At 52.8% G+C, this 27,664-nt stretch overlaps 1 protein-coding gene across 16 annotated transcripts in view; it reads right to left on the bottom strand.

The window, feature by feature from the left end:
- Positions 1-27,664, bottom strand: part of Gatad2a (GATA zinc finger domain containing 2A) — an 83,045-nt gene that overhangs the window by 43,930 nt on the left and 11,451 nt on the right. For 6 of the 16 annotated variants that reach the window (XM_005001631.4, XM_013147540.3, XM_013147546.3 and 3 more), the window contains exon 2: positions 4,935-5,084. The exons of 3 other annotated variants lie outside the window; for them this stretch is intronic. Coding sequence is in view for 7 of the 13 variants with exons in the window: in XM_013147540.3 (XP_013002994.2) it covers positions 4,935-4,951 (17 nt within the window). In the remaining 6 variants the exon portion in view is untranslated. Of the gene's footprint in view, positions 1-535; positions 697-4,934; positions 5,085-18,290; positions 18,435-21,883; positions 22,041-27,664 lie in introns of those variants that run through there. 7 more of the 16 variants (XM_063228042.1, XM_013147543.3, XM_063228039.1 and 4 more) reach the window with 7 other exon arrangements.

Below are 27,664 nucleotides of genomic sequence, written 5' to 3'. Positions count from 1 at the left end.
GCTCAGTAAAAAAAGTTCAGCATGCTGGCCGTGGATTCCATCCCCAATTAGCACGTGCATACCAGAAATGTTACTAATTAGCGATAAACACAGCATGGTGGCATACACACTGCAGAGGCTGAGGCAGGAGAATTGCTGTGAGTTCAAGGCTAGTGAGAGCTACACAGTGAAATTCTGTCTCAAAAAAGAGATGGGAGGGGCTGAGGATATAGCTCAGCACAGCGTCTGCCTGGGAAGCGTGAGACCCTGAGTTCAATACTCAGTACTGAAAAATAAAATTAAAACTAAAAAAAACAGAAAGAAGGGGGTGAAGTACCCCAGCATCTGCCCATGGCAAACACCTGAGCCCCGACTGCTGCCCACACTGCTGCTGGCCAGGCAGCCTCCCTGCAGGGACAGAAGCCCTTGGCCCAAAGCTCACCCAGCACTGAGCTCTGCACTCTCCAGACCCTAACTTTCTCCCTCTGCTGGGCATGCTGGCCTCCTTGGCCACATCTCCTATGCGCCGCAGGCATAACCTCCACAGGCCTCTTACCTTTTAAGTCCCAGGCACTATGGTATTTCGAAATCAATGATGCCAGGAGCTGGGTGCCAGAATGGGCACATGTTGTCACTGCTACTTGGGAGGCTGAGGCAGGAGGAACACCTGAGCCCTGGGGTTAAGGCTAGTGCAGGCAACAGAGCAAGGTTCTGTCTCTGGGGAGAAAAAAACGAAGTCCATCTAACACTGAAAGGGACCTTTAGAAACATTAACCACCACCAGGCACGGCTGCACCCTGTAATCCCAGCTATTTAGGAGACTGAGGTGAAAGGACTGTAAGTTCAAGCTAGCCTGGGTGTCTGGACATGACTTAGGGAGACTGTCTCAAACAAGAAGAGCCAAGGATACAGCTCGGTGTGAAGGTCCAAGCAGAGGGGAAAGAACCCCAAACAAAAAAACCACATGTAAAAATCAGGTCGCCCTGAATGGCAACAAGCACCCAACCTTATGCAGTCCATGGCCTCAAAAGCTGCCACAGAGGAAGAGGAGGGAGGGACAGCACACACTGGCCACTGGCTCCACCTCTATCACTGTCCCTACGCCATGCCCATAGCTCCAAGTCTAACAAAAGCCCACCCTGCCCCTTTCATCAGCCCTCCCTCCACAGGACTACAGGAAAGACCACAAGGACAGGGCCTTGCGCCTTCATTAGGCCCCTGGAACCCTGAGGCCCTGCGGACCAGTGACCCTCAGCATGTATCGGAAGGTGGGGCAGAAAGGGCCATAGTTAATGAGGGCCCAAGCTGAGGAGCTCTGGGTAGCAACCCTCTGTACTCCTTGGGAAGCTCATGAAGGACCACTTAGCACCCTGAGGAGGGGCAACAGTGTTTCCTCAAAGTGAACTGTGATGGCTTCCCACTGACGCATCGTCTGCCATCCATCCCTATTAGCTGGGTTCACAGAGCTTTCACTGTTTTCATTTCCAATCCGTACATTTAAAACAGTATCAAGTAACCCTTAAGTATACAATTACCCACTCAGGAGAGCACTCGAAGTCCCCTGATAAATCATTATGGTTTGGCTTTGACCCTGTACCTGGGTACTGCACTCAACAACCCACACAATGCAGCACCCGCTAGATGGACTGGTGGACAAGCTGCTCCTTATCCCAGGAACCAACAGCCTGATGAGGAAGCAGCCATGGCGCCCTGTGCAACATCAGGACACTCTGCTCTGTGCAACTCAAGTCATTCACTGCCCTTTTACTCTCTCTGCATTAGACTCTCTTTACCCTGGGGCTGAGGAATAAACAACAGCCAGGCATGGAGGTGCACCCTTGTCATCCCAGGTCTGGGAAGGCTGGGGCAGGAGGGTCACCATGAGTTGGAGGTGGGCCTGAGCTACACAGTGAGGTTAAGGCCAGCCTGGATAACACAGTGAGGGCCTGTCTCAGAAACAAAAACTCTCACTGCGCAGCCAGACACCAGACACCCCAAAAGCTCCTCCTCTACATAGAAGCCCTGCAGGGGTACAGGACGGCATCTCAGGGGCTGTCAGGCAAGGGCCAGGCCACACAGGCTGCTGCACACCTCTGCTTCCAAGCAGATCTGCTCTCACTGCACTGCTGCTGCTGCTGCTGCTGCTGCCACCACTAAAACGTGTCAATCATGTCTGCACCCAAATATTTACCACCTTGGCCCCCGTCCAGGCTTGGGAGGAAGGCAATACTAGGCCAGCCTTGGTTCAAGATGAGTCCCAATAACAATGCTTGCCTCCCCCTCCCCGCCCCCGGTAGGCCCAAAGTCCACGTGGCCTGAAGAGACTGGAAGTCCCTACTCATGGGCACCTGACCCAGCTACTCCAGAGCCTGTCAAGGGGAATCTACCCAGGGAGAACAGGAACCCATGTGGGGACAAACAGAGACAGGCGACCTGGATAACTGCAAGGTGCCACTGGAGCTCTTCCTGCCCCAAGGATTCGTTTGGGCCAAACTCAGATTTCTGAGCAAGCGTGGGGGCACACACCTATAATCCCAGTACTTACAAGGCTGAAGCAGGAGGATCATTGCTGCTGCAATCCTGACTGAGAAAACCAAAACTATTTTTCTGGGCAGGCACATGGGGACAGACCCCCAGCCTCAGAAAGCCAGGCATACACCCTGCACCAAGCAGCAGTTTGTTTCCTAACATGGAGCCATGTGCACTTCCCTGCTGCCTGTTTGGTAAACAGTTTTTCTAGGGAACAGCCATGTCCAGAACACACCGTCTGTGGCTGCTTTTATGAGCACTGCATAGCTGAGTGGTGGTGATGGAGACGGTAAGGCCAGACAGCCAAGAACACTGCCTCCCTCAGGGTCTGGAAGAGCCCTCACCCTGTGGGTGTGCCTGCAGGGGTGGGAGACCCAGCCCTCCAGGCAGAGCCCACCTGGGGTCCCCCAGGACATGCAAAGCGCCTGTGCTCCCACTGCAGAGTCTCATTAACCCTGCATCCCTGAGGAGCAGCAGCAGCGCAGAGCGCGGCGAGAGGCAGATGAGAGTCGACATCTAGCCTCAGGAGGCCCAGGAGCCAACACAGAGACGGGTGCCCAAACATGGCAACCAGAGCCAGCACAGCACAGCCAAGGGTCCCAGCCTTCATGCTCAAGCCCAGACACCAGCCTGGGCCTCAAGGCCTTCAGTGACAGGTCCCCTGACCATGGTAGCCAAAGCCTTGGTGAAGAACCCATATCTAACCTGAACAGAGCCAACATGGCCACATTCTTGTGCCGCCTGAACCCCAGTTCACATGGTGGCTCTCAGGCCTCTCTACACTCCTGGCTGAGTGCATACACATCTAACTCCCACCTACACATACCAGGCTGCACTTCCTGACACCAGGCCTCCTCTAAGTTCCTCAGACCACAATGCTGCCTGCCTACCTCTGCCACTGGACCTTTGCACATGCTGGGACCAATGCCAGAAGATGCTTCCCAGCTTCCTTCCCACTCCCCATCCTTCCCATCCAAGGACCTGTGACTCAAGACAAGATCTTTCTACCCTCCCTATCCAGCATCATGGCTGGTCACCTGTCACTCTGAACTCAGAAACTTTTACTTGCTGGAACTTGCTGACATGTATACAAAGTCACAGTTCAAAGCAGAGTTCACAGCACAGTCAGAGTTCGAAGCTTGTCATCTGCAGACTTTTCCTTGGAACCCCACTAATAATTTGCAGAAACTCCCTGCAAATTCACAGAAACTGTGAATAGCTTCTGCAATTTTTTTTTTTTTTTTTTTTTTTTTTTTTGTAGTTGCAAGCAGCCAATCCAAGAGTGTTGTTTAGTTCTCCCGGCTGCCGATTGGCTGCTGCCCTCTGGCCCATCTCAGTGGATGCCCCTGCACCCCGCATCCTAGCAGGGCACTGTACCACATGTAGCTGTCTCTAATGTTCTCTGTTTTATTCCTCCTAAAGCCCTAAGGTCCCTACGGTGCCGCCAAAACACCATGCACCTTCTTAAGGTTTTGTTAACACAGGACTTTATCCAATTAAATTCTATAACTGTGGGAGACGCAGCATTATTTAGGTTTAAACTACAAAAATAGGCATTTTTTTTCCTGACCATATTAGAAATTCATGAATTTTCAGAATCCCCTGGTGCTCTAGGGACACAACCCCTATGAATTTCAGAATCCACCATACCCTACTAGGTTCTGTTCTGTGAAGGTCACAAGCTCATGAAAGAAAGGGCCATGCTCATCACTTAGTCCCTGGCTGTGCATGAAGAAGACAGGGTAGAATGTGTCTGCTATGTGTTGTCTATACTCAGCCACAACGCTTCTACCACAAACTTGAGACAAAAACACACGATATAAATATAAAATCATCCTTAATTAGAAGCACAAATCAACCCCAGGAAGCAGCTCCGTGGAGACAGGCCAGGCCACAGCCCCCAGGGCGCACACTGCCCCGCAGGCTCCAAGGCCCTGGAGGGTGTGAGTCTAGCAGGGCCTCCTCCCGCCAGCTGCCACTGAGAACAAGAACGGAGCCAGGGCCAGCAGCACCCACGCCCTGCACTCATTGTCTCCTCTCCTACTGCTGAGCTCCACTTCGTCCCCCCAGGCACCCAGCTTCAGTCCTAGCACAAATAGGGAGCCCGGCTCACTCCAAGGCTCAGCATCCACTGCCACAGTCCCTCTCCTCAGCCTGGGTTAAAGTACCTGTGCCTAGCTGTGCCCAGCTCTCCCAGAGGGTGATGAAAGCCAACCCCAGGGGGGCAGAGACCTGCTTGCCTGGACATCCCAGCAACCCCTTGGGACTCAAGACTATCCTGAGGAGCAAGTGACAGGCCTAGAACCAGGCAGGGTCTCCCAAAGCCGCCATGGATCCTCACCATCACCCCTGTGGATCAGCGTGCTACTTCTCAAGCCTGTCCCATTCCACCTCCACAGTCCTTCCAGAACTCCACCCTCACTCACCGCAGCTGCCAGCCCATCCACACAGCCGTGGTTCACAGATGAGAAGAAGCCCGTTCTTATAGTGTCCACAAACCAACGTCCCTGGGACTTCAGGAGTGTTTTAAGGGTCGAATACAAGGAGGCTCAGTGTGCCATGATACCAAAGGATACCTAAAGGAAACGTCACAAAAAGAAAGTAACTCTTTAGCTATAGTGAGGATCTAGGAACTGGTTTTTCCTCGTGATGTTGTGCACTGCATCTCCTGTCTCCTAGAATCTCGAGAGTCTTGGGGGCGTTCAGGTCCTACGCACGCTGAGGCAGCCCCAAGCTAGCTTCAGAAGGGCTGTGCCACAGAAAAGAACCAAGGCAGGACAAGAGGGAGGGGACTCTGAGTCCCACCCCAACCTCCAGGGATCGGCGGGCAGGACAGTGTCCCTCCGGACTACTTAATGAGCTCTCACAAAACCCAAAAGGAAGGGTCAAAGAGCTCCCTGCTGGGGGCCATGTGGCTATTCCTGGAGGACAGTGCCCAGGGAGCCCGTGGAAGCTCTTGCCCCTTCAACACGCCCCAGGCTTCTCCCCATCTGTGTCCTCTGTGCCATGCTTGCAAACTAACCAAACCCCAGGAGGGGCTCCTATGTGCAGCCAGTCAGTGAGCAGAAGAAAAGCCATGGGTGGAGGAGGGCTGGCAATGGGCACCCACAGGTGTGTGCTATGAAGAACAACCGGCCTCTGCTGGAGGGCACTAAAGAAACGCAGACTATCCCCAGGCCCCACTCTTTCAGGATGACCACGCCAGATGCACTGACTCCCTGACTACGTTACAGAAAGGAGGAACACCTGCGATCCCCAAGCAGCGCACCACACAGCTCGAAAGTTCCTGCCTCATCTGAAGATTTTGGGGCTCATAGGGTCAACCCCCCAAGCTGCAGGAGGTATACCTAGGCCCCACCCCCGGTTCTGAAAAGCCCTCAGAACCTCAGTACCCCAGCACTCCACCCCCAGCTGATGTTACAATGAGCCTTCTGGAACCAAGAGCCTGTTTCTAACCCTATGGACCTGGCGGAGGGCGGCAGCCACGAGGGCCTCTGCCCCTCCCTGGCAAAGACACAGGGAGAGGAGATGCTCTCAGAAGGATGCAGGGTACTTTTGAGTCCAGAAAAGTTCAGTTCTATTGTAAAACATATATAACAAAATTTACAACTTAGCCAGGCAAATTGGCTCAGACCAGTCATCCCAGCAGTCGGGAGGCTGTGGCAGGAGGATTGCTGTGAGTTTGAGGCCAGCCTGGGCACAGAGTCAGTTCTGAACTGCACAGTGAGACCTTGTCTCAAAAATGAAAAATTACAACTTCACCACATGTAAGGGTACAGTCCGCAACAACAAAACACTCACCCTCAGTGCGCAGGCACTGTCTCATCCACCTCTAGACCTGACCGTGTGAAACTACAAGTCTGTTCCATGAAGCATCCCATTCTCTATTCCCTCCGCAGCCCCAGCCCCTGCTGCCCAAATTATTCTAATACCTGTCTCGGCCTCCACCAGTTGGTAAGATCCACACTGTGTGACCTCTTATTCTAATTACTTAGCAGGACTTCAGGGCAACAGAGCCACAAGCATCACTCTCACCCTCTGGGGTTGAAGTCTGTACAGCAGGAATCCCCAGGCTGCTCCTGCCTGAGCACCTAACCCATCCCAAACCGCTCTCAAACACCCTCCACCCAGCCCTACCCCCATATGCTCCAGGAATTAAGCTGCGTGAAAGGCACTGAATGCTCCACAGGTCAAGACAGCAGCAGCAGGCCAAGACGCCCCAGATCGGCCTCCTGGACACACTTGCTCACCACACTCCTCACAGCCCCGAGCCAGGTGTTGGTGACCGCAGGCAGCACTGCCCACTCTAGACCTATGCCTCGAGCACGAGTCAAACCTGAGCACCCTACACGGGACGGGGCAGAGGGTCCCAAGTGTTCATCATGTCCAATTTCAAACAAGGGAATCCTTGACAGCCAGCCAAAGGGAGCACCCATGCGCATCAGCGCCACCAAAAAAACCCCACTGTGGGCCAGCTGCCACCACTTCCAAGTCCCGAGCACCATGCCATCCTCTCAGAGGTGGCGCCAGTCCGGCACAGCCAAGTCACCCCAACAATGCAACCGGACTCTGCAAGAGGTACCCCACTCACACACGAGGACCTGTGCTTCCTGCCAACCGATTCAGACTGCAAGCCCCAGGTGAAGCTCCCAAAAGAGGGCAGCCACAAGAAGGACTGCCTGGGTGCCCCCTGGGTCACCATCTCCCCGAAAGACACTCTCAAGTGTGACCAGTGACTGCCAAGCCTGCAGGGTCTTCCTGGGATGATGCTTGCAGGGGAAGCTGAAGAAAGGCCAGCTGAGCAGCCAGGTCTGGTGAAACCAGGTGAGTCTGCAAGGAAGAGGACCAAAATCTCCAAATGCGAAGGCACATAGGCAGCCCACAGGACCAGAAGCGGGTTCCCACAGCTGCCTGCTCCAACCCCACCTCAGTGCCTCCCACGAGGCCACCATGTGGCTGGCCAATCTCCCTCCCACCTACAGCAGCCCTGCTGCACTTTCTGGTTTTTGTTCACTTCATGCTAACACAAAAACCTCCACATGTCCTACTGCGGTGTCTTCAAAGCAGCAGTACCTTACCTGATACAGAGGCCACTTCACCAGGGGAAGAGCCTTTCTCAACTAAGAGGTCCTGGGCCCTTGCTGTGCATTCATCCACCAGGCAGGCACAGGGCCAGGGGCAATGTCCCCGTAGGACCCCCTTCTTCCCATTATGGAGAGAGCCGCATCCAGCTGGACGAGGGTGCCCCTGCAATGCCATGGCACCAACGCTCATCTGTATGCTGAGGAGCAGGCACAGACCACTGGCTCACCCCAAAGCCCCAAGAGCAGCAGCCTCAATGCCCATACCACCCATGGAGCCGACATCCCCACGCAGCCTCTGCCCCACCAGCATCTCCAAGCATGAGACCTTGGCACAAGGTACTAACTAACTAGAGGAACAACCTGGCAGCCTGCACCAGGATCTCACCCCAGGGTACTACTCCGCCTCAGAAGAAGAAAAGAAAAGTTGTTGCTCTTTGAGTCAGCAGACAGAAGGTCCCAGGCCTGCCCCGCTCTACACGAATGGAGACCTAGGCCTGTGAGAAAAGAACCTCAAGTCCTTGATACCCAAACAAAAGCCACAGTCGAAATTACAGTAACTTTTTTTTTTTTTGTCTTTTTCTTTTTTATCGGTACCAGGGATCGAACTCACGACTGCCTGCTTGCAAGGCAGGTGCTTATGCCGCTGAGCTAAATCTCCAGCCCCTAATTACAGTAACTTCTTATACTATCCAAGATGAAATCGACAACCTTATCTTTTTCATTTTTGTTTTGCTTGATGATAGATCCCCAGCCTGTTTATTTTTAGACAGTGTCTTGTTAAAAAAAATAAACTGGATTAGAACTTGCAATCCTCCTGCCTCAGCCTCCCAGCACACTAGGATTATAGACACGCTCCGCCATAGCTGCTTGGTTTTCTGCACCTGGCATGGGAGATGGAATCCAGCCTTATGCCCTCTAACCAATTCTTTACCTCTGAACCAGACTCCCAGTCTGAGACTAATTACTTTGCACAATTGACAGAAAAAGTACCACAGCAGAACTCTAACCAAAGGCATGCACAGGAGCAGACCATGGAGCCACCCACCAATGCCCCAGGCACTTGCACGTCCAGCTCAGGACGATAGAGCATCTCCGTAGTGCAGTGTCCCTGCCCTTTGTGCCCCTACCTGGCCCACATAACCTGCAGTCTCTAACATAGAATTCTAAAACACCAGTCTGACCCCAGGTGTTACCTGTAAGCAAGCTGAGAAGCACCTCTGCGGCATACAACAACCTACAAGCTTTCTGCCAATCATGCCTCTCTGGCTAGGAAAGAGTACAACTCAATTCCTCTCACTCTCAGATGCAAATCAGCCAAGCCCTCGACAGCACTGAGGCCGGAGAGGGCCTCAGCCTAGGAGAGCAGGCTTGGGAAAGTCTACTGTGGCAATGGGCATCAGGCAGCTCCAGCTGTGTCCATACAAATCAGCAAGAATCAAAAATGTGAGGATGTGAACAGACTCCCTAACTTCTTCACAGTTCTCCAGATGTAACAGTATGAACAGAGGAAGCAAGGGACCCCCATAGGTGTTTCACAGAACCCCCAACTCTCCTCACCAGCACCACCCCTAGCCCATAATGGGTAAACTGAGACTGGAATGGAAAAAGCAGCACCTCCCTGAGGGAAGAGAGGAGGTCGAGGACACAGCACTGTCGGCACGGCATGACTCCGCATTAGCAGTCACGTTATGAGTAACGACATGTCTCCTTAAAACGAGTCTTCAGAAATGTAAAGGCCATAAAGCCCTGGTCTGTGCCCTGGACTACTTTGCTTGCATCAGAGACTCAGTCCCAGAAAAAGCCAAGGGACCCACAAAAGGGCTCTGTACCCGGAACCCGTATCCAGCAAGGCCCAAGCTGCCTTTCCTCTACTTGCATACTCTGGGGGGTTGCAGCCACCAGCTCCCCACCAGAGGGTGCAGCCAGAGCACCTATGTGTGAGCATACATGTCACCCCACACGTACATGCACATCCACACACATGAGCAAACACAGGCGTACATGTACGAAGAACTCTGTCTGCCACATACCTAAGAGCTCTGAGACCTTACATGGAGCATCCCTGAGAAGCACAGCTGGTGAGGGTGACCAGCTCCCTAGTCACCACAGTCAGTCTTACCCCAGGTCCTGTAGATACAGTCCCTGCTGGACACCCCACCACATCCTCTGGAAATCCACCTGGTTAGGCAAAGGCACAGTGGTATACACCTGTAATCCCAGAGACAAGGCTGAGGCAGGAGGATCATGAGTTCAAGGCCAGCTTGGACTATATAACACTGTCTCAAGAAATCCAAAAGCAGTGGGAAGTGGGGACAGGTCATAGGACAGGATGTTCCCACGTCAGCCACTCTCCAGGTTCTCCCCCTTGACTCCTGCACCCAGCAGTCCCTGGTTGCCAACTCACAAGACCCAGGCTCTACATAGTCACTACGTCATCAGCCTGAGCCCCCAGCTCTGCCTATCTGTCCCCAAGATCCTGGCCACTCCTCTGCGACCCTCCTCATTAGCATTACTGGGGTGGAACGGGAGGCTTCATCCTTTGCTGGGAAAGGTGCAGCTAGCCAGATGGTTCGGTCTGAAAGCCACTTACCAAACTCTGGAGACGTCAAAACAATCATCTCTAGCATAGACAGGTGATTACTAAACCAGGGAAAGAAGTAACTGGCTAACAATGACCATGTTCTTTCTTTGGCACCAGGCGAAGCACCAGTGCTTCACACACCTGGTTTCATTTACCTTCCCAACCACAGAGCCCAGCATGCCACCACCACCCACCCTGCTTTCGAGGCGCTGTCCAGCTCTGGGTGGAGAGTCACCATCACCGCGTGTCACACCCACTTCATGGAGGGATTACCGCGGAAACACCAACAGGTGAGAACCCCAGCAAGGATGCTGGAGAAACTGGTGGCTACAGCAATTAGCATAGCCCAGCAGAAACCAAAACACTGAGGCAGCACTGGTCCAGGTGCAGGTCATAGCACTCCTCGAAAAGGCCAAGCCTGGACGTAGCCTCGGGCCATCACAGATGAACCAAGCAAACACACTGCACGCACAATGGACTCCGCCTCAGCCATGGAGACAGGGACCTAGCTACAGGAGGCCACCACAGGAAGTGAGGTCAGCTGGACAGTCCCTCACATGGGCCAGGGGAGCCTGACAGGAAAACCGTGGTCAAAGCACATTACCTGCACGTGTGAAACCGCCACAGTGAGACTCATCGCTGTTAATGCACATGTCACAATAAAAAGAGGACAGCCAAGTTAAGGAGAGCCAAGGCCATCAGCCAGACCACACAGTTAATAAATCAACCTGGTCAGGGCACAGCCCAGTGGTGGGGCACTCGCTGCCATGTGCAAGGCTCTGGATATCATCCCCACCACTGCAGAAAGAGAAAGAAAATGAACAAACTCCAAGGGCACCCAGACCCAGGGCCGCTGGCTCAGGAATAAGCAAACTCTGACAGCCAGATCCGCCTCAGGCACTAGACCAGCACAGTCCCCACAGCCTCAACACTTCCCAGGCTGAGGACATGCCCAGCACCCGTCCTGGTCCGGGGGCAGGTCTCTCTATCATGAAAGGCACCAAAAGCCTGCATGAGTGCCATGCACACAACCAATCCCCTGGGTTACTGACAGAACTCACTTCCAGGCCCCTCCGTCAGCCACAAGCCAAGGGAAGGGCTAGTGTCATCCACCAGGACTAATGTCCACCCTCCTTTCCAACTAGACGCATGCACAGCAACCACCAACTCAGGACACTGCAGGAGCGCACACCCTCTCCTTCCATGGCAACAGCACTGACGCCCATCCCTGGGAGGCAGTGAGCAGGCCTGGCACAGACCAGCAGGCAGAGGACAGCCCAGGCCCCACCCTTCACACCTGAATCCTCAGATGCACTCTTTCAACCCCCACCAGGATGCTGGCAAGGGCTTGGCGGTCAAAGCCAGATTTGAAGTTGCCTCTATCCAACTGCCAACTCCCCAGGGTCCCCTTTCCTGTGACCCTTGCCCCCCCCATTCCCAAAACCAGCACCATGGCTGTGGGACATCCACCTGTCTTCCCTCAAAATTGGCCAGAGAGCTGGATTTGAAAATATTTGAGCAATGCATGAAACAAAACTTCTCCAAACCAGCAAGCAGCAGCTGTTAGAATAATTCATGTGACTACTCCAGAAGTAATCACCCAGAGTCCTTCTGGAAAACTGTCTAAAACTTCAAGCTGGAATGTCCTCAGGATCTAGAAAATGCAGGTTCCAAACAGCTCCTAGAGCTCCGCAATCACTGAGAGTCTCTTCCAGACCCTCGAGTTACTTGAAAGCTCTTGCTCAAGCTAAGGCCCAGGCTGCATCCCTCTAACTTCCATCTGTCCGTCACCACTTCTTTTCCCATGTACACGAGATGTCCCTCATGTATTGCACTTGCTCAATTGTAATTTACCACACTTTCACCTAACCCTAGGCACCACAACCTGCTGAAGAGTCACACAAATAGAGACCAAATCCTACACCTCCACCCTGAGCTCAACAGGACCACAGCAGACCTGCCCCACGCAGGTGTGAGGGTCCAACTGTCCCACCGGGACTCCATGTTGCCATCTCTGCCCAAGACCTTCCCATTCAGCACCTCTAACCCAAAAGGCCTACTGGGGTGTCGCCCCAATGCCCACCCCTCAATGTGGCCCATCCACTTTCGCCTGGCACCCTGAGACTACAGCAGGAAGGACCCATCTGGCCCAGCACAGGAGCTCCACAAAGGCCAGCAGGGAAGGCGCGCTCAACAGCTGTCAAACCAAGGAGTTGTCCTCAGCCCCCAGGGTCCACTTAATCCTGCCAGTCCTCCTACAGTGCCTCCAGCACCTGTCCCTCACTTTTCTTCCTCTCTGCCAGAGTGAGGCTCAGGCCTGTCTTTGTCAGTGGCCTCTCCTCCCCACTGCCTTCCCGCACACTTTGATCTACGCTCTCCTGCTCAGAAGGCTCTGCAGGCTCTCCAGACCTAGGGTGAAACAGTCTCAGCTCCTGGAAGACTGAAACAGGAGGATCACCATGAGTTCAAGGTCAGCCTGCCTCAAAAACACAAAGAAAAAAGGAAAGTCTCCATGTGAGGTCATCAGCACCAGTGAGCAAACACTGTGCTGGCCCACACATCATCCCCAAATCCTGAGTTGGGTGGAGAGAGTGCCACATCTACCTGGCCCTGCCTGTCCCAAGACTCATCTTCCTCATGGCATGGCACAGCACATGAAAATCCCACCTGATGGCCACACTGGAAGGGAACAAGGCTACGTGTAGCTCGAGAAGTGAGCTGGGGGCTGGTGGCACTGGGCTGCAAGGCCATCTCTGCACCCTTGTCACCATCCCGTCCACCAGCTAAGACACTACTTGTGCTGGGTACGATGGCACAAACCTGTCCTCCCAGCACTCAGAAGCGCGGGGGGGGGGGGGGAACAACCACGTGTGTGGCTGAGTCCGAGGCACTCTAAATACACATCGAGCTCAAGATCAGCCTGAGCTATGCAACAAGACTGTCTCCAAACAAACAGCAATGAAAGAACCAACTCACTCTCTGCCGAGAGAAGCTCACAGCCAGTAGCCATCCATGCCGGCCTTCAGGGTGGAAATGCAGAGGGCAGGACCTTTGCACTCCCACAGGGCCCACCAAGGGAGGGAGGCCCTTTGCCCCACGAGGCTAAGGATCTACTTTCCCTTTCGGGTGTCAGGGCTGAGCCCAGGCCCTCCAGCATGCTATGTGAGTGCTCCACCCTCATTTTTCTGAGCAACTTAATTTTCCTTTTCTCTTTTTCAATGAAACAAGGTGAGAGCCAATGAGTTCTCATCATCTTAGACATCATGTGGCGAGGCAGGTGCAACTACACTTCTCACTGACCTCCCTTCCTAGGTGACTATCTGTCCACTTTTGCTGCCCTTCCTGGAAGGGTCACCAGGCCTGATTTCTGGAAAGAAAAATGCCCTCACATCCCCAGGGGTACAAGCAATCCTGTGTGAGATCCTAGCTTCCCAGCAGGGCTCCTTAAACCAGCTGTGACCCCAGTCACCTTCCTCTAAACCAAGACCATCCAAGCCCAAAAGCAATTCGCATGACGCCACGCAGATGTACTTCCAGATACAAAGGAAGTGTGGAAAGGCAGGACTAGTCCTGGACCAGCCAGTGTAGGATCTGAAGTGGGCTCTACTCCTCCAGTTTCCACCAGCTGCTCCTCTGCATCTTGAAATGGTCATCAATTCATCACCTTCAGGACGTTTCCAAGTTAAGTGAAGCTGCTTTTTAAATAATGGACAGGGAAGAGCAGTTTTATGCTCTTAAAATTTAAGACCATCACCCAGCCCACGGAAACACAGCTAAAGCCACTTTTTCAAGGCAGCCTTGAGCCACGGCTTCCTTGGGGTATCCTAGCCTACCCTCATATGAGCAACACCACCACCACTGCAGGGCTCCATGGATGAGGCCCTGAGGAAGGAAGCTGGCTGGTAGATGGGGCCACACAATGAGGAAGCTGAAATGAAGCAAACCTAAAGAAGCTAGGAGATTTCAGTGACAGTGATGGACTTCAGAAGAAACGAGGAGGCCCCCAGAGGGAAGACAGCCACATTCTCATTGCTTCTGAGGTCAGCACCCACCAGGCCACTTCCACTCGTGTCTCAGTTTTCAGTCTGTGACAAGAAAGGCTTTCAGTCTCACAGGGCAGTCTACCTGCCAGAGGCCAAGCTCAGCAGTACAGAGCGCAGGGCAGAGCGCAGGTCCCAGGTAAACTCCAGACTGCCTGTAGCCCAACCAGCAAGAGTTACAGCCTAACAAGCACAAACTGACCACACAGCTGCAATCATATTTGGTCCATTAACACCAAGGACACTATGGGACACCGAGGCTCCCCCTCTTTCTCAGACTTCAGCATCAGGTTATGTCTCCTGTACAGATGGAGATTCAACAAAGCTTCACTACAGCCGGTCATGGATGGCTCTCACCTGTCATCCCAGCACTCACAAAGCAGAGGCAGGAGGATCGTATGAGTTTGAGAACAGCCTAGGCTACATAAAAGGGAGTCCAAGGCCGGTCTGAACTGCACAGTGAGACCCTGTATCCAAAACTTTACTACAGATTTGCATGGTGGGGAGGCAGGGTACAGAAGGCCCACACACAAACACGGGAGTCAGGGGAATATCAATACACTGGCAGGCTCTCCCCAGCTGCAGGCTGCAGTAGATCGAAGAGAACCCCAGGAGGAGCTGGCCCTCTGAAAAAGCCCAGATGCCAGGCGAGGTGGCACCCAAGTGTCATCCCACCACTCTGGGAAGCTACAGCAGGAGGATCAAACATTCAACCTCCACCTGGGCAATTTAGTGACCTTGAGAGACTTGGTCTCAAAATGAAAAGTGCTAGATTAGAAAAGGATAACCCTGAGACACCCCAAGGTAAACAGATGCACCTTGAGACCACACAGAAGTGAAATAAATTGAACAGGTATGTAACATACCACAGTGTTTCTCTGGTGAGAAACCAGAAGTGTAAATAAGGACCAAAATAAATGTGTAACAAGTATTGTCAAACAGGAAAAAAATGTTCAAATGGGAGGGGAACAAGGAGGGGGAGGAAGAAGGGAAAAGTAAGGTGAGAAAGGAAGAAAAAAGTAGAAATAAAACTTTTATAAATGAGGGAAGAAGAGGTTAAAGGGAGGGTAGGGGAATGGGAAAAAAAGGTTATATCGTGCACAGGGACAAATTATGATGAATATAATCATTATGTGTACCTAAGATATACCAACAGGGCCAGGGATTTAGCTCAGTGGCCTTGCCTAAGTGCCTGCCTGGCAAGCACAAGGTCACATGTACAATCCTCAGTACCAAAAATAAATAAGTAAATAAATAAAAATAAAATATACCAATAAATCTGATTTTAAAATGAATAAACAAACAAATAAAATAAAATGGGCTACAGACATAGCTCAGTGCAAAACTTCTGGGTTCAATCCCTAGGACTATAAAAGAAGGAAAACAAAAATCCCATAGTGAATACAATTATTAATGTATCACAAACATATAGTGAAAAGCAAAATTTTTTTTGTTTTTTTGGGGTTTTTTTTGCAAAATGTTTTTAAAAGCCCAAAAAATACCACCTGAGACCATAGAAACTCCAGTCAGGAAATGGAGTTCTGGTATTCGATCAAAGAACACAAACCCTGAGGATGTCACCAAGGCCACTGCAGCCTCCAGACCAGGCCTCCAGTCTGCCACTGGGCCCTCCCAATCAGCCCCCAGGCACCCAGAGCATGGAGGCAGTGGCAGTGAGGTCCTCAGAGCTTGCTGGCAACACACATAAGAAAACTCAAAAATCTGTTGTCAGCAACCACAAAAAAACCACACCTGGACAGCGAGGTTCTGAAATCTGCACCCTCTAGGGTACTAAGAATGGGTCCAACACAATTCGATAGCCCAGGTCCAGGGCACAGAGCACAGAGCACAGAGCAGCTGGGTGGGGAGACGATGCCAAGTCGGGATGTGAAGCAGGCATTTCCCAAACTCTCTTCCTGGACAGCAGACTGACTTTTTGGGTGAGAGTCTCCAGCATGAGTCCTGAGCCCTCCCTGTGGCTGGCTGGTGGTGAGGTGTGGGAGCAAAGGTGTGTGGCCATGCGGGTGGGGGGGGGGTGCTGGTTCCAAGGTGCACCAGGAGCACAGGCCAAGAGCCCCAGCTGGAGACCAACAGTGCCCCACACCCACAGCTGCCTGGGAGCCCAGAGACCCATCCACAGCAACAGATGAGAAAGCTGGGGCTGAGGGCCCAGGCTGGATGGAGATATCAATGAGCACCCAGGACACAGCCAAATTTGTCTGACACCCAAGCCAGCTATTAAGCTCCTTCTAGTAGATAGGTTCTCATGGGAGCCACTGCATGCACCCCCCACATCCTGCTCCAGAGGGCAAGACCCAGGATAGACCTGCTTGCAAACAGCTTCCCACCTCACTAGGGGAGACACTTCCCTCAGTTGGGACGCGGGCTCTGTAAGCACAGGGCCAGCTGGTGGCAGGGGGCATGATGAGCCCAGCATCAGTGTCAACAAGGAAGCCCTGAGGCAAAAGTCTGAAATCAGAAAGGATGGGCTCTGGTCCCACCTGCAGCACCAGCAACTCAGGGACATAGAGGGAGGCTGTGGCACGAAGCAGAGAAAAGGTGCCAAGGACACAGAGCAGTCAGGGTAGGTCTATCCCATGAGAGGGAAGTGCCCCACACAAGCACTGCAGCACCCACAAACTCTCATCTAGCACCAGGGTACATACTGCTTACCCTATGCCCACCACAGCCTCTCAGAGTGAACAGCTAACACCACCAACTCACAAAAATGGAAACTGAAAGGCATGGCCAGCAAGTCCAGCTACTAGGAGGTGACCTTTGTGTTCACAGCCAGGTAGAGGCGAAGCCAAGGCCAACAGAGACAGATGCCACTGCAAGAATTGATTCGCCACTCAGGTCAACCTAGGCAACCAGCAAGGAGCACCAGACTCAGGAGTCCATCCGTCTGTTTGTCCCTCCCACAACCCCACAAAGGGGGAGCTGTTCTGCCACTACAATGCAGGAGTATTCTCCTGTTTCTCTTTTTGCAGTCTGAAGGACTGAACCCAAGACCTTCCCACAGAGCCACACCCCCAAATATCCCTTATTTTGAGACAAGCAGAGTGTTTCAAAGTCCCTAAGTTACCCAGGCTGAACCCAAACTTGTGATCTTCCTGCCTCAGCTTCCCAGAGTACTGGGATTACAAACGCGCACTACTGTGCCCAGCCAGCTGTATTCTCAAATGTGTTCAAAGATGCTACTTCCTTCAGGCTGAGTTAAGTTTCAAGGTTCAAACCAAAAGAACTGAGCAACAGGACAGGCCTGATTGGAGCCGCAGGGAGAGTGACCAGGGAGAGTGGCTGGGCCATTCCTTCACACCTGCTTCCCGTGAACAGACTTTCTTTCCCTCCACAGGCCTGCCTCCCCCGAAGCCACGCTATCTTTAAGGGAGATAGCAGCCTCAAGTAGCTCAAGGTCCCCACCCTCCACCTCCTGCCAGCCCCTCTGAGGCACTGCCCACCTCCTGCCAGCAAGTCCTGTCTCAGCTGAAGCTTGGTACTGCCCAGAGCCCTTAGGGCCTCCCCCCCAGCCCCCAGGCCCAGAGTCAGCAGGAAGCCAAGTACCTGCCAAACTCACCTGGGAATAGAGCAGAAGAGGGAAGGGAGGGTGCTGGGGGGGAGAGCTGCAGGGGGCCCAGCTGCACCTACCTGAGCCACTTTCTCCGAGCCCCGAGCCCCGAGCCCCGAGCCCCGCTCTCCTGGAGGGTTCAGGAGGATTCTCCCTCACTTCCTGAGGCTTTCAGGTGTTCTACTGGAATAAGTTCCTTTGTCTCCTAAAAGACTAACCTACATTTTCATCAGACAAAAAGAGGTCACGGATACAACCTGGAAAGCACAGGGTGGGGGAGGGGCAAGCCCAGACTGGCGAGTCTCTCGACAAAATCCTGAATCACACTGGCGGGAGCCCATAGGCAGGCGGGACTGTCCTGCAAGGTACTTTGCTGCTGAGAAAATCACCTCTGTCTCGCTGTGATCACATCAAGACCCCTGCTTTTTTTACGTCGACCTTACCCGGCTGCCTGTGGAATTCAACTCAAAGGGTGCTTCCCAGTCAGCATGTGGAACAAGTCTCCTCACCTGAGAACGCAGCCATGAGGCCGGACTGTCCGGCTCAACACTTGGTACAGTTCCGGTCACACCAGAGCATCCACTCTAACCCTCAGCCGGCACTTCAGAGGCAGCATGGCTCAGGGAGCCCTATCAACCACACTGACGACTGGTTCTTCCAGCTCTGCAGCACTTTCCGACCTGTTGGGCGGGCAGGGAGGGAACCCCAGTGATGTTCAATTACCTGGGCCAGCTGCTTCACCTACAGCCTGTTTCACAATCCTCGTTTGCTACAGTGAGCATAAATTAACTCAATTAGCAGGGGAGAGAAACGTCTAGGGCAGTGGTGGCAAACCCACAGCACGCATGCCACAGCAGGCTGTTATCACCAGAGCTCTAAAAGGCTTGCCACCGTCCTTGGATTCAGGTCAGCAGCCCCGCTTGTTCGGAGGCCCCCCACCCCAGTGTCCAGGCTGCCGTCTCTCTCTGAGAGCCTGGACAAGCTCAGGTGTCCACACTCAGCGCTAATGCACACTGAGGTCCTGGACTGCACTCACGATGAGGCAGTCCCTATGTCCCTGGGAGATCTGACACACCCACTTTCAAAGCTGTGCAGGTCATCTCTAATGTCCTCCCATGAAACAAACACCAGAAAAGCCAACATTTCCAAAAGGCTCCCCTGCCTTCCCACTCACATCCTTCAGAAGCACACTTCAACCTTCTCTTCTAATTAAAACCCAGAGGTCCTGGTTGGCTTTGGCTCTTTGGGCCACCCTCAGTCCCTGTCCCTCCCTTCACCCCTTGGAAGGGCTCCCACTGTTCTCAGGAGGAAGCCCCCGGCCCTCCCACACCTGCCCATCTATATCCCCAAAGGCCACTGCTCTGCCCCCAGCTTGCCAATCCCCTCCAGTGTGCACACTCTAGCTAGAGACACCTTCTCTTGCTCGACTCATCCCACTCACCCTGACCAACAGGGGATAGGCCCCATGGACTCCCTGGGTCTAGTCGGGCTGTCCGGGCTGTCCTTCCCTACTTGGCCGCCATCAGTTTGGCCACGTTATAAGATTAATTACTATTCTCTGCCCACTAATCTCACTGTAAACTCCACCCGGCAGGGATCCCTAACACAGGGCCAGAGGCACAGTACGGTACACCGATATGTATCGAACAGATGAATCCACAAATCACTATTAGCAATGCCAGAAGTTCACAAAACAAATGATGCAAAACAAGTCAAAGAGCTACTTAAGGGTTGAAAATGATGTTACTCAAATACTCATTTTTTTAAAAATTCACAAAACAGGGGCTGGGGATTTAGCTCAGCAGCATAAGCACCTGCTTTGCAAGCGTACGGTCGTGAGTTCAATCCCCGGTACCAATAAAAATAAATAAATAAAAATTCACGGCTGGTCCGATGGCAATGGGTTATCAGAACTTATTAACATTAGTGTCACTAAAGTTGGTATACCACCCCCCCCACTGCTAAATTTGACTGGCTTTAAAAAAATTTTTTTAAAAAATTCACAAAATAGAGATACCAGAAAATTTCCTTTCAAAGGGGTAGGAGGGGGTAAGCAACTGGTAATACTAATTCAAAGGTTTGTTTTGTTTTGTTTTGTCTTTTTCTTTTTTTATCGGTACCAGGGTCGAACTCACAAACACACAGATGGCATTTTAAAAAATATGTAACTGGGTATGGTGGTACAATCCTGCAATCTCAACATTTGGGAGGCTGAGGCAGGAGGATCCCTGTAAGGCCAGCCTATGCTACATAGTTCAAGGCCAGTCTGGCCTACAAAGAAGACCCTGTCTTAAAGACAATCACAACAACAAAAAACAGATGTTACCCAAGTGAAAACAATAACAATGCACCCAAATCAGTAATATACAACACTCCCTTTCTCACCACTTCCAAAATGAAACCAGCTTCAGAAGCTGTGGGATAAGTGAAGAATGAAAGACACCCGACAGGCAGGAGTGATCAGTAAAGGATAAGGGAGAATTGAAAGCCATGCTCAACCAACATTCTCATGCTCTAAACCGCTTGTAACTTTTCTAAAGTCCCAGGCTGAGGAGGCAAAATGCAAAGAAACCAGCCTGTGGCTCCCTCCTCACAGGCCGGCCAGTGATGGGGCTCTCAAGCAGACCAGGCAGGACTGGACCATGGTTCCCCTAGCTCCACACAGAGGACCTGGAAGCCTGAACAAGAACACTGCTCCAGCTTCAACACTCCAGCGAACTCCTCACAGGCTGACATTCCAACAGCGCACTGGGCTCTAGGTCCTCCACAGCCCCCACTGGCCACCTGTAAAGTGGGGTGGGACTCTGATGCCATGGGATCATTACAGACACCAAATCTGCATGGAAGTGAGTGCTGGCACACAGTACGCACTCAGACCTGAGCCCAGTCCCAGCCATGTGCCTTCTCCACCACTCTGGGGCAAGAAAAGCAAGCTGCTGTCTTGAATGTACCCGAACCAACTGCGGCCATCAAACAAGACTTCATGTCACAGAGAAAACTGGCAACGCTACAAGAAAAGTCCACTAACGGCAGGGGATGAGTCCCAGGCCAGGCGACTGCTGCACAGAGGACGTCTGTCCCTCCCTGGCGACTAAAGCCAGGGGGTGTCACTGTGCGGATGGGCACACAGAGATGCAAGGGGCGCTGTGTGCTCCAAGAAAACTGAGAGAAGCCAAAAGGGGAGGAAAAGAGAAAATTCAAGGCTCAGGTGACTCACCCAGACTTTGTTCTAAAGAATCCACGGAGCTTAAGGATGAACTACACACAAGATGCTGAGCCAGTTACACAAAGTGAAGCAGGCCGGGCAAAAATTCTCAGGACAGGGAAGAAACACGCACCCAAGGGCTGTCATGCAGCCCTTGAGGAAGAGCCTTCCATTCATTTCCAGATCCCCAAGTGTCCGGCTGCAGCGGAGGCCCTGCCCATAAGCCCGTCCTTGTTGAAGTGATCAATTCCGATTCTTGGCAATAATCCCTTTAAAAGGCCAGCTGCTGCTGTCTAGTCACTGATGCCAACCCATTCGAGGTGGGGGAAAAAGAAATCAATAGAGCCACCTCCCACATGAGGAGGCAAATTTAAAGTGCAGGGCCTTGGGGAAAGGCTGGCGCCCAGAAAGGGGGAAGGGTCCCGCGGCTTTCGGGGGTCAAACAGGAAGGGCGCGAGTGGGGGAAGGGCTGGGGGAGGGCCAGCCCTGCAGGCGTGGGCACGCGGGGACTCTTATTCTGACACGGGATCTGCCGCCGCCGCCACTGCCGCCGCGGGGTTCAGCGCCGAAGCCCCGCCCGCCGGGCACCCCCCAGAGCGGGACCCCGGCCCGCGTGCCCACGTGCGCCCGCCCGGCGCTCGCAAGCGGTGCCTCTCGGCCCGGCGCCTCCGAGCCCCGAAGGAAACGCAGGAAAAAGCGGGGCAACGCCGCGACTTTCCGGGACCCCCGCCCGCCAGGCCCCCACGTGCCCGCCGGCGGCGGTGAGGGGAACTTTCCAGGGAGCGAGGGGAAGGCGCCGCGGGACCCTGGAGTAGAACTCGCTCGCTCGCACTTTTCGGCGCTCGCGCGGGTCCCCGCCCCGGGCCGGCGCCCCGCCAAGTTTGGTCGCGAACTTACCGGGCCGGGCCGCCGAGCCCTAGGGCTGCGCGCGCGCTCGGGGGCCGGGGCCGGGGGCGCCGGCGGGGCCGGGCGGGAGGGCCGGGGGCGCCGGGCCGCGCGCGCTCGCTCCGCCAGTGGGGCCGCCCGGGCCCGCGGCGCTCGCTCCGCCGGTCCGCCCGCCCGCCCGCGCCGCCGGCCAGATAATGCGCCCCTCGGCCGCACACATGGAGCCCGGCGCCGGCGTCACCGCCCGGGACATGCGCACCAGGTCAGCGCGCCCGGCCCGCGGCCCCCAAAACACCGGGGAGCTCTTAAAGGCGACGCCGCCCGCCCGCGCCCGGCTGGGCGGGGCCCACTCAGAGGGGCGGGGAGGTGGGCGGGGCTCCTGGCGCGGAAGGCGAGGTCGGGGGCGGGGCTGGGTCCGTCGGCCCCGCCCCTCTCGCAGCCCTCCCACGCGCCGCGCAGCCCGCCTCCCCACGCGGCTGGGGGCCGCCTCCCGGCCCAGTCCAGCTCCCTCCGCAGGCCAAGGGTCGGCGCCGGCTCCTGGCCGCTGGACCAGGCTACCGCGCCCAGGGTGAACCACGACACGCGCTCTCTGGTGACCTCGCGGGCCCGGGGGGGGGGCCCTGCAGCCACTCCCGCCGCCGCGGGGTCATCACGCAGTGCCATGGCCCGGAACTTGAGCCTGGAGCCCTGCAGGGCGCGGTGCAGCGGGGCGGGGCACCGGCCTCTCTCCATCCCTCCCACCCTCTGCTCTCTGAGTAGCTCAGCGGGCCCCTTCCCGCCAGGGCACCGGGACGTCCGACCCTACAGGCGCGGGCCTTGGAGCGAAGGTAAACCCAGAACCGCGGAAGAGCTCCAGCAGGGACAATCTGGGATCACAGAAAGATCTCAGCCACGAGAGAAGGAGTCACGGCGGGCTCGCTGCGGTTCTCCCAGCGGTATGGACTGCACTATGCGACACAGGACTTGGAGGACCCGTGCCTCGAGTTTTCATTACAGGCCAGTGTGCACACATGCAAGCGAAATAAACGTCCCACCCAAGCAGGGCATGATGATGCGCGCCTTTATTTAATTGCAGCTGGGTAGGCTGAGGCAATAGGATCAAAAGTTCCAGCACCTTTCGGGCAGCTTAGCGAGACCCTATCTCAAAGGAACATTTGTTTTAAAAGGAGGGGTGGATATGCAGTTTAATCCAAAGACCCCTGTCACCAGTTCTACAAAAGGAAGAAGTTTCAGCAAACCAAACTTTACCATGCATAACACACGCTCGTGTTTCATACAGTAGTTTGGTCAAGGAGAATCTGTGATTCCAATTCCGGAGGGAGTACTCACCCCACACCCGAAAGACAGTTCATGTGAAGGAAGTTTTACAAATGCTTTTCTGTTCCCCGGCCCTTTTTCAGTTGTGTCAGCTCTAAAGGACATTGGTAACTTTTTATCGATAATTCCACCACCTACACTTGTAATCTCCCCCTTCCTAAGGCAACATCGACTCAGCCTCTGCGCGGCTGAAAGACAAGCATCCCTCCACCTAGAAATGATACAAAATAAAAACTACAAACGCCTCATTCTTGACAGGGTTTTATCACAACTCGCTTTGCTACAAAGAAATTCAAATGTTCAAATTCCAACACCAAACAAACACATTCTGATTCTCAAATCAGCCGGTTGGTACAGGAGTCCGGGGCTTCCCCGCTGCCCTGTGTAAGGATAAGGCAGCAAATCCCTGGCAGGTTACAGTGATATCAGCAACAGACGACCTCAAGGTCCTCACTGCGTCTTAATGGCAACTGAGAGTGCACTATGCACTACAGAGCTCAGCATAGCAGATGGGAGATTGAGCCCTGACATCCGCAAGAATTCTGAGTCCAAGCCACCAGTCCGGGTGTGAGTCAAGGAGGGAATGCCCCACCCTGCCTCAAATCCAGGCATCAGCTGTGACACAGCAGTGCCACACCTCTGTGACTGAAGTGTGCACTGGGCAGGTGGGCTGCTGGGGGGAGCACTGCCAACTTCTCCTGTTGTGGGGCACGGGGTGTGGGGGCATAGCTACCAGGTTTATTTCTGCGCCAGGAGAGAGGACTGGGTATGTGGAAGGGTCACTGACAGAGGACCCAGACCTGGGGTCCCTGCTTAGGGTTAGAGGCTTTGATTAAAAACACCTTCCTAAGCGGGGCTCAGTGGCGCATGTCTGTCATCCCAGCACATGGGAGGCTGAGGCAGGAAAATCGTTGCAAGTTGAAGACCAGCCTGGACTACACAGTGTGCTCAAGGCCAGCATAAACTGCATAGCAAGACCCTGTCTCACAAAGACATTTGAAAAAAAAGCCCTTCCCACCTGGATGTTTAGTGCTAAGTGCCACAGAAACAGCTCAGCTGCTGATTATGAACAGGACACAGTCACCTGCAGATGCCATCTTACACTGAAGGAGACCACCCAGGCCAGCACCATATGTGTCTCTCGCTTTTCCTTGTGCCCTAACAAGCTGTGAACAGTAAAGCTGGGTGCAGCTCGGTGAAGCACTGGCCCAGCCAGCACAGGCCTAGATTTGTTTCCAAGCTGAAATAAAAACATCCACACGTGCATCTCTGTTATTTAAACAAAATTCTCTTCCAAATTCATTTTAAACTTCACATTATTCTTAGAGCAAATCCTTGCTAATAGCCACAAAACAACATCTCTTTCCAATGAACTCAAGTAAACTTTTAAATAGCATCTGAGCCTCTTCCTGTACAACCAAGGGACCTAAGGGAGGAACTGGTCCTGGGCCAGGGAAATAGCTCAGTGGCATAGAACCTGCCTGGACTTTGAGGTCCCGAGTTCAACTCCTGGCACCAAAAGAAAAAAAAAGAATGGGACCAAATGCCACATTCTTGTCTCCTTTTATTTTATTTTTTTCTCCTTGTCTCCTTTTATAACAGATGAGTCAAATGCTCTTCTACCGTAAAAGGGAAAAGGAGTAGCATCACCTACTGAATGTTCAGTGTATTGAACTTTTTTTTTTCTTTTCTTTTTTTTGGTCTTTTTCATTTTTATCGGTACCAGGGATCGAACTCACGACTGCCTGCTTGCAAGGCAGGCGCTTATGCCGCTGAGCTAAATCCCCAGCCCCAAACTTTTTTTTTTTTGAGAGAGGGTCTTACTATGTAGCCTAGGCTGGCCTAAAACTCTTGGTGATTCTCCTGTCTCAGCCTCCCAGGTGCTGGGATTACAGCAGGTGTGGGCCACCATGCCCAGTTTTCCGTATTTTTTAGTAAGATAATTTCCTTGAATTTTCTGATGGACAAAATGTAAAGTGCCCTCACATGATAAACATCAGTTCACCAGAAATGTCTGAGATCACACACATACCCCAAGGGCTTCACAGGCCCAGGAGCCTGCAGGCACACACCCCAGCAGCTGGGCTGGGACACAGGAAGAATAATGGCAATGCAGAGAATTCATTCAGAAGCAGCACAGAGGCCCATGACTGCAGGACACTGTGGTAAGAGGATCACAATCTCAAGCCCCCCTGGACAACTTAGTAAGACCCTGTCTCAAAATAAAAAAATGAAAGGGGGCCAGGGATGTAGCTCAGTAGAGGAGAGCCCCTCAGGGGCTGAGGATTTAGCTCAGTGGCATAAGTGCCTGCCTTGCAAGCAGGCAGCCATGAATTCTATCCCGGGTACCAAAAAAGACAAAAAAAAAAAAAAAAAAAAAAAAGCGCCTCTGAATTTGATTCCCCAGTAGTGGGATGAGTGTGGGGGTATACTGAGAAATCATGGAGGATAGGGCTCTCCCCTCTCTAGAGCAGTTTCCAGGACACCTTTATAGTGGTGACTTTTTGGCTGTTGGGAACTGAAGGGGGAGCACTCTAGCACTAAGCTAAATCCCCAGGGCCTGCCCCACCCCGCTACACCCTTAGGCAGCTCTGGACTCCCGGAAACCAGGGTAGCAGAGAAAAGGCTGGAGGAGCTACACCCAAGTGCAGGATTTGGAAGAGCAGCTGAGAGAGGGCACGCTATGCCCGTACCTCAGGGACACGGGTGCTGCTGTGAGCTCAGGGATGCAGTGCCTGTGTAGCATGGGCCAGGCCCCAGGTTATATCCCCAGCACTGCGCAAGTAAACAAAAACTTGTAAACTCGCGCTCTTTCTCCTTCAAAGAGCACAAAATGTGCAATCAAACACCTACTCAAGTTCACAGGCAAAGCAGCCCTAACCATGTAGGCTTTCACCAAATTTGAGATTACTACGATCAGGGATGCTAGGCTACTACTTGGGTTCCAAGAGGCTCTCCAAAAGAACAAATGCCTCCCCCACCACCCTGAATGTAATTACTATGTATCAAACACATATACTAATAAAGAATTAAAAAAAAAAAAAAAAAAACCTCAGTGCAGTTGCACATACCTGTAATCCTGGCTACTAGGGAGGCGAAAACAGGAGAGTCCCAGTTTTTTAGCCTGCTTGGGTAACAAGGCAAGAACCTGTCTCAAAATAAAAGTTACATTAAAAAGAGCTGAGAGCCAAAGGTGTGATGATGGCACACGCTTGCTGTCCCAATGCTCAGGAAGCTAAGGCAGGAGGATCAGTAGTTTGAGGTAAGCCTCAGCTCAGTTCATGTACAGGGGCTGGAGGTTTAGCTCAGCGGCATAAGCGCCTGCCTTGCAAGCAGGCAGTTGTGAGTTCGATCCCCAGTACCGATAAAAAGGAAAAAGACAAAAAAAAAAAAAAAAAAAAGTAAGTTAGGTCCTGTCTCAACCACCACCCCCAATAGCTAGGCACAATGCCATATGCCTCCAATCTCATCACACAAGAAGGCTGAAGCAGTAGGACCTCACATTTAAACCCCACACTAGGCAACTTAAATCATGTCTCAAAAAAAAATAATAAAAATAAGGTGAGGGTCTAGTTTAGTGTGAAGGCCCTGTGTTCAAATACCAAATACCAAAAACTAACTAAATAAATTAAAAAGCTGAGGACATAGCTTGGTCCAAGACAAGCCCTGGGCTTGATACCCTGTGCCAGGGCAAACAAGTACCCTGATTATTTCCCCCCAGTACTGGGGACTGAACCTAGACTTGGGCATGCCAGGCAAGCACTCACCATTAAGCGGGATCTCAGCTCTAAGGTCTTGGGACAGAGTTTTGGGAATTGCCCCTTGCTGGCCTCAATCTCGAAATCTTGCACCTTAGCCTCCAGAGCACTGGGATTACAAACCTGTACCACCAAGCTGCTCTGCTTCCCTATTTAGCCTGCTTTTAATCCTTTCAAGTCTAAAACTGTTATCGCTGAATTTAGGCACAATGTACCTGCAATCTCTGACTGTATTGTTTTAAAGGTATATTTCACTCCAAATGCAAGCTCACACAGCGAGATTACAGGGCACTAATCGGGCAACCAGAGGCAAAGATTAACTTAGATGTGAATTTTATTTCGTTAATACTTTGATAGCTCTGATTCTTTTTCAAGGACCAGGAAATAGCTAGCAAGATGCTTACAGCAATGTTTTATGAAAGATATAATACTGTCAACCTGTTACAGCCGCTACAAGTGTAACTTTTAATTCACAGTGTTTTCATATTAAAGGAGGAGTTTATGGATGGCAAACACAGTATCAGAACCACTGTCCCCTGAGGTATGGGATCGTTATGCCTAGCATGCTTCGGGCCGGGGTTCAAGCCCAGGCACTGCACACATGCACAAGCACACACACACCCCTCTCTAGGTCCCTGAAACACCCCCTCTAATGTGGTCCACTGTCTCAGCCTGTTTAGTCTTAAACGTCAATAGTAACCACAATCCTGAGGCCAAG

This window comes from Cavia porcellus, unplaced genomic scaffold (genome assembly GCF_034190915.1).
Source record: "Cavia porcellus strain 051 isolate PalLab524CR breed Dunkin Hartley unplaced genomic scaffold, mCavPor4.1 scaffold_17, whole genome shotgun sequence".
In the NCBI taxonomy this organism is placed as follows: Eukaryota; Metazoa; Chordata; class Mammalia; order Rodentia; family Caviidae; genus Cavia; species Cavia porcellus.
This window is presented reverse-complemented; position numbering and strand designations above follow the sequence as displayed.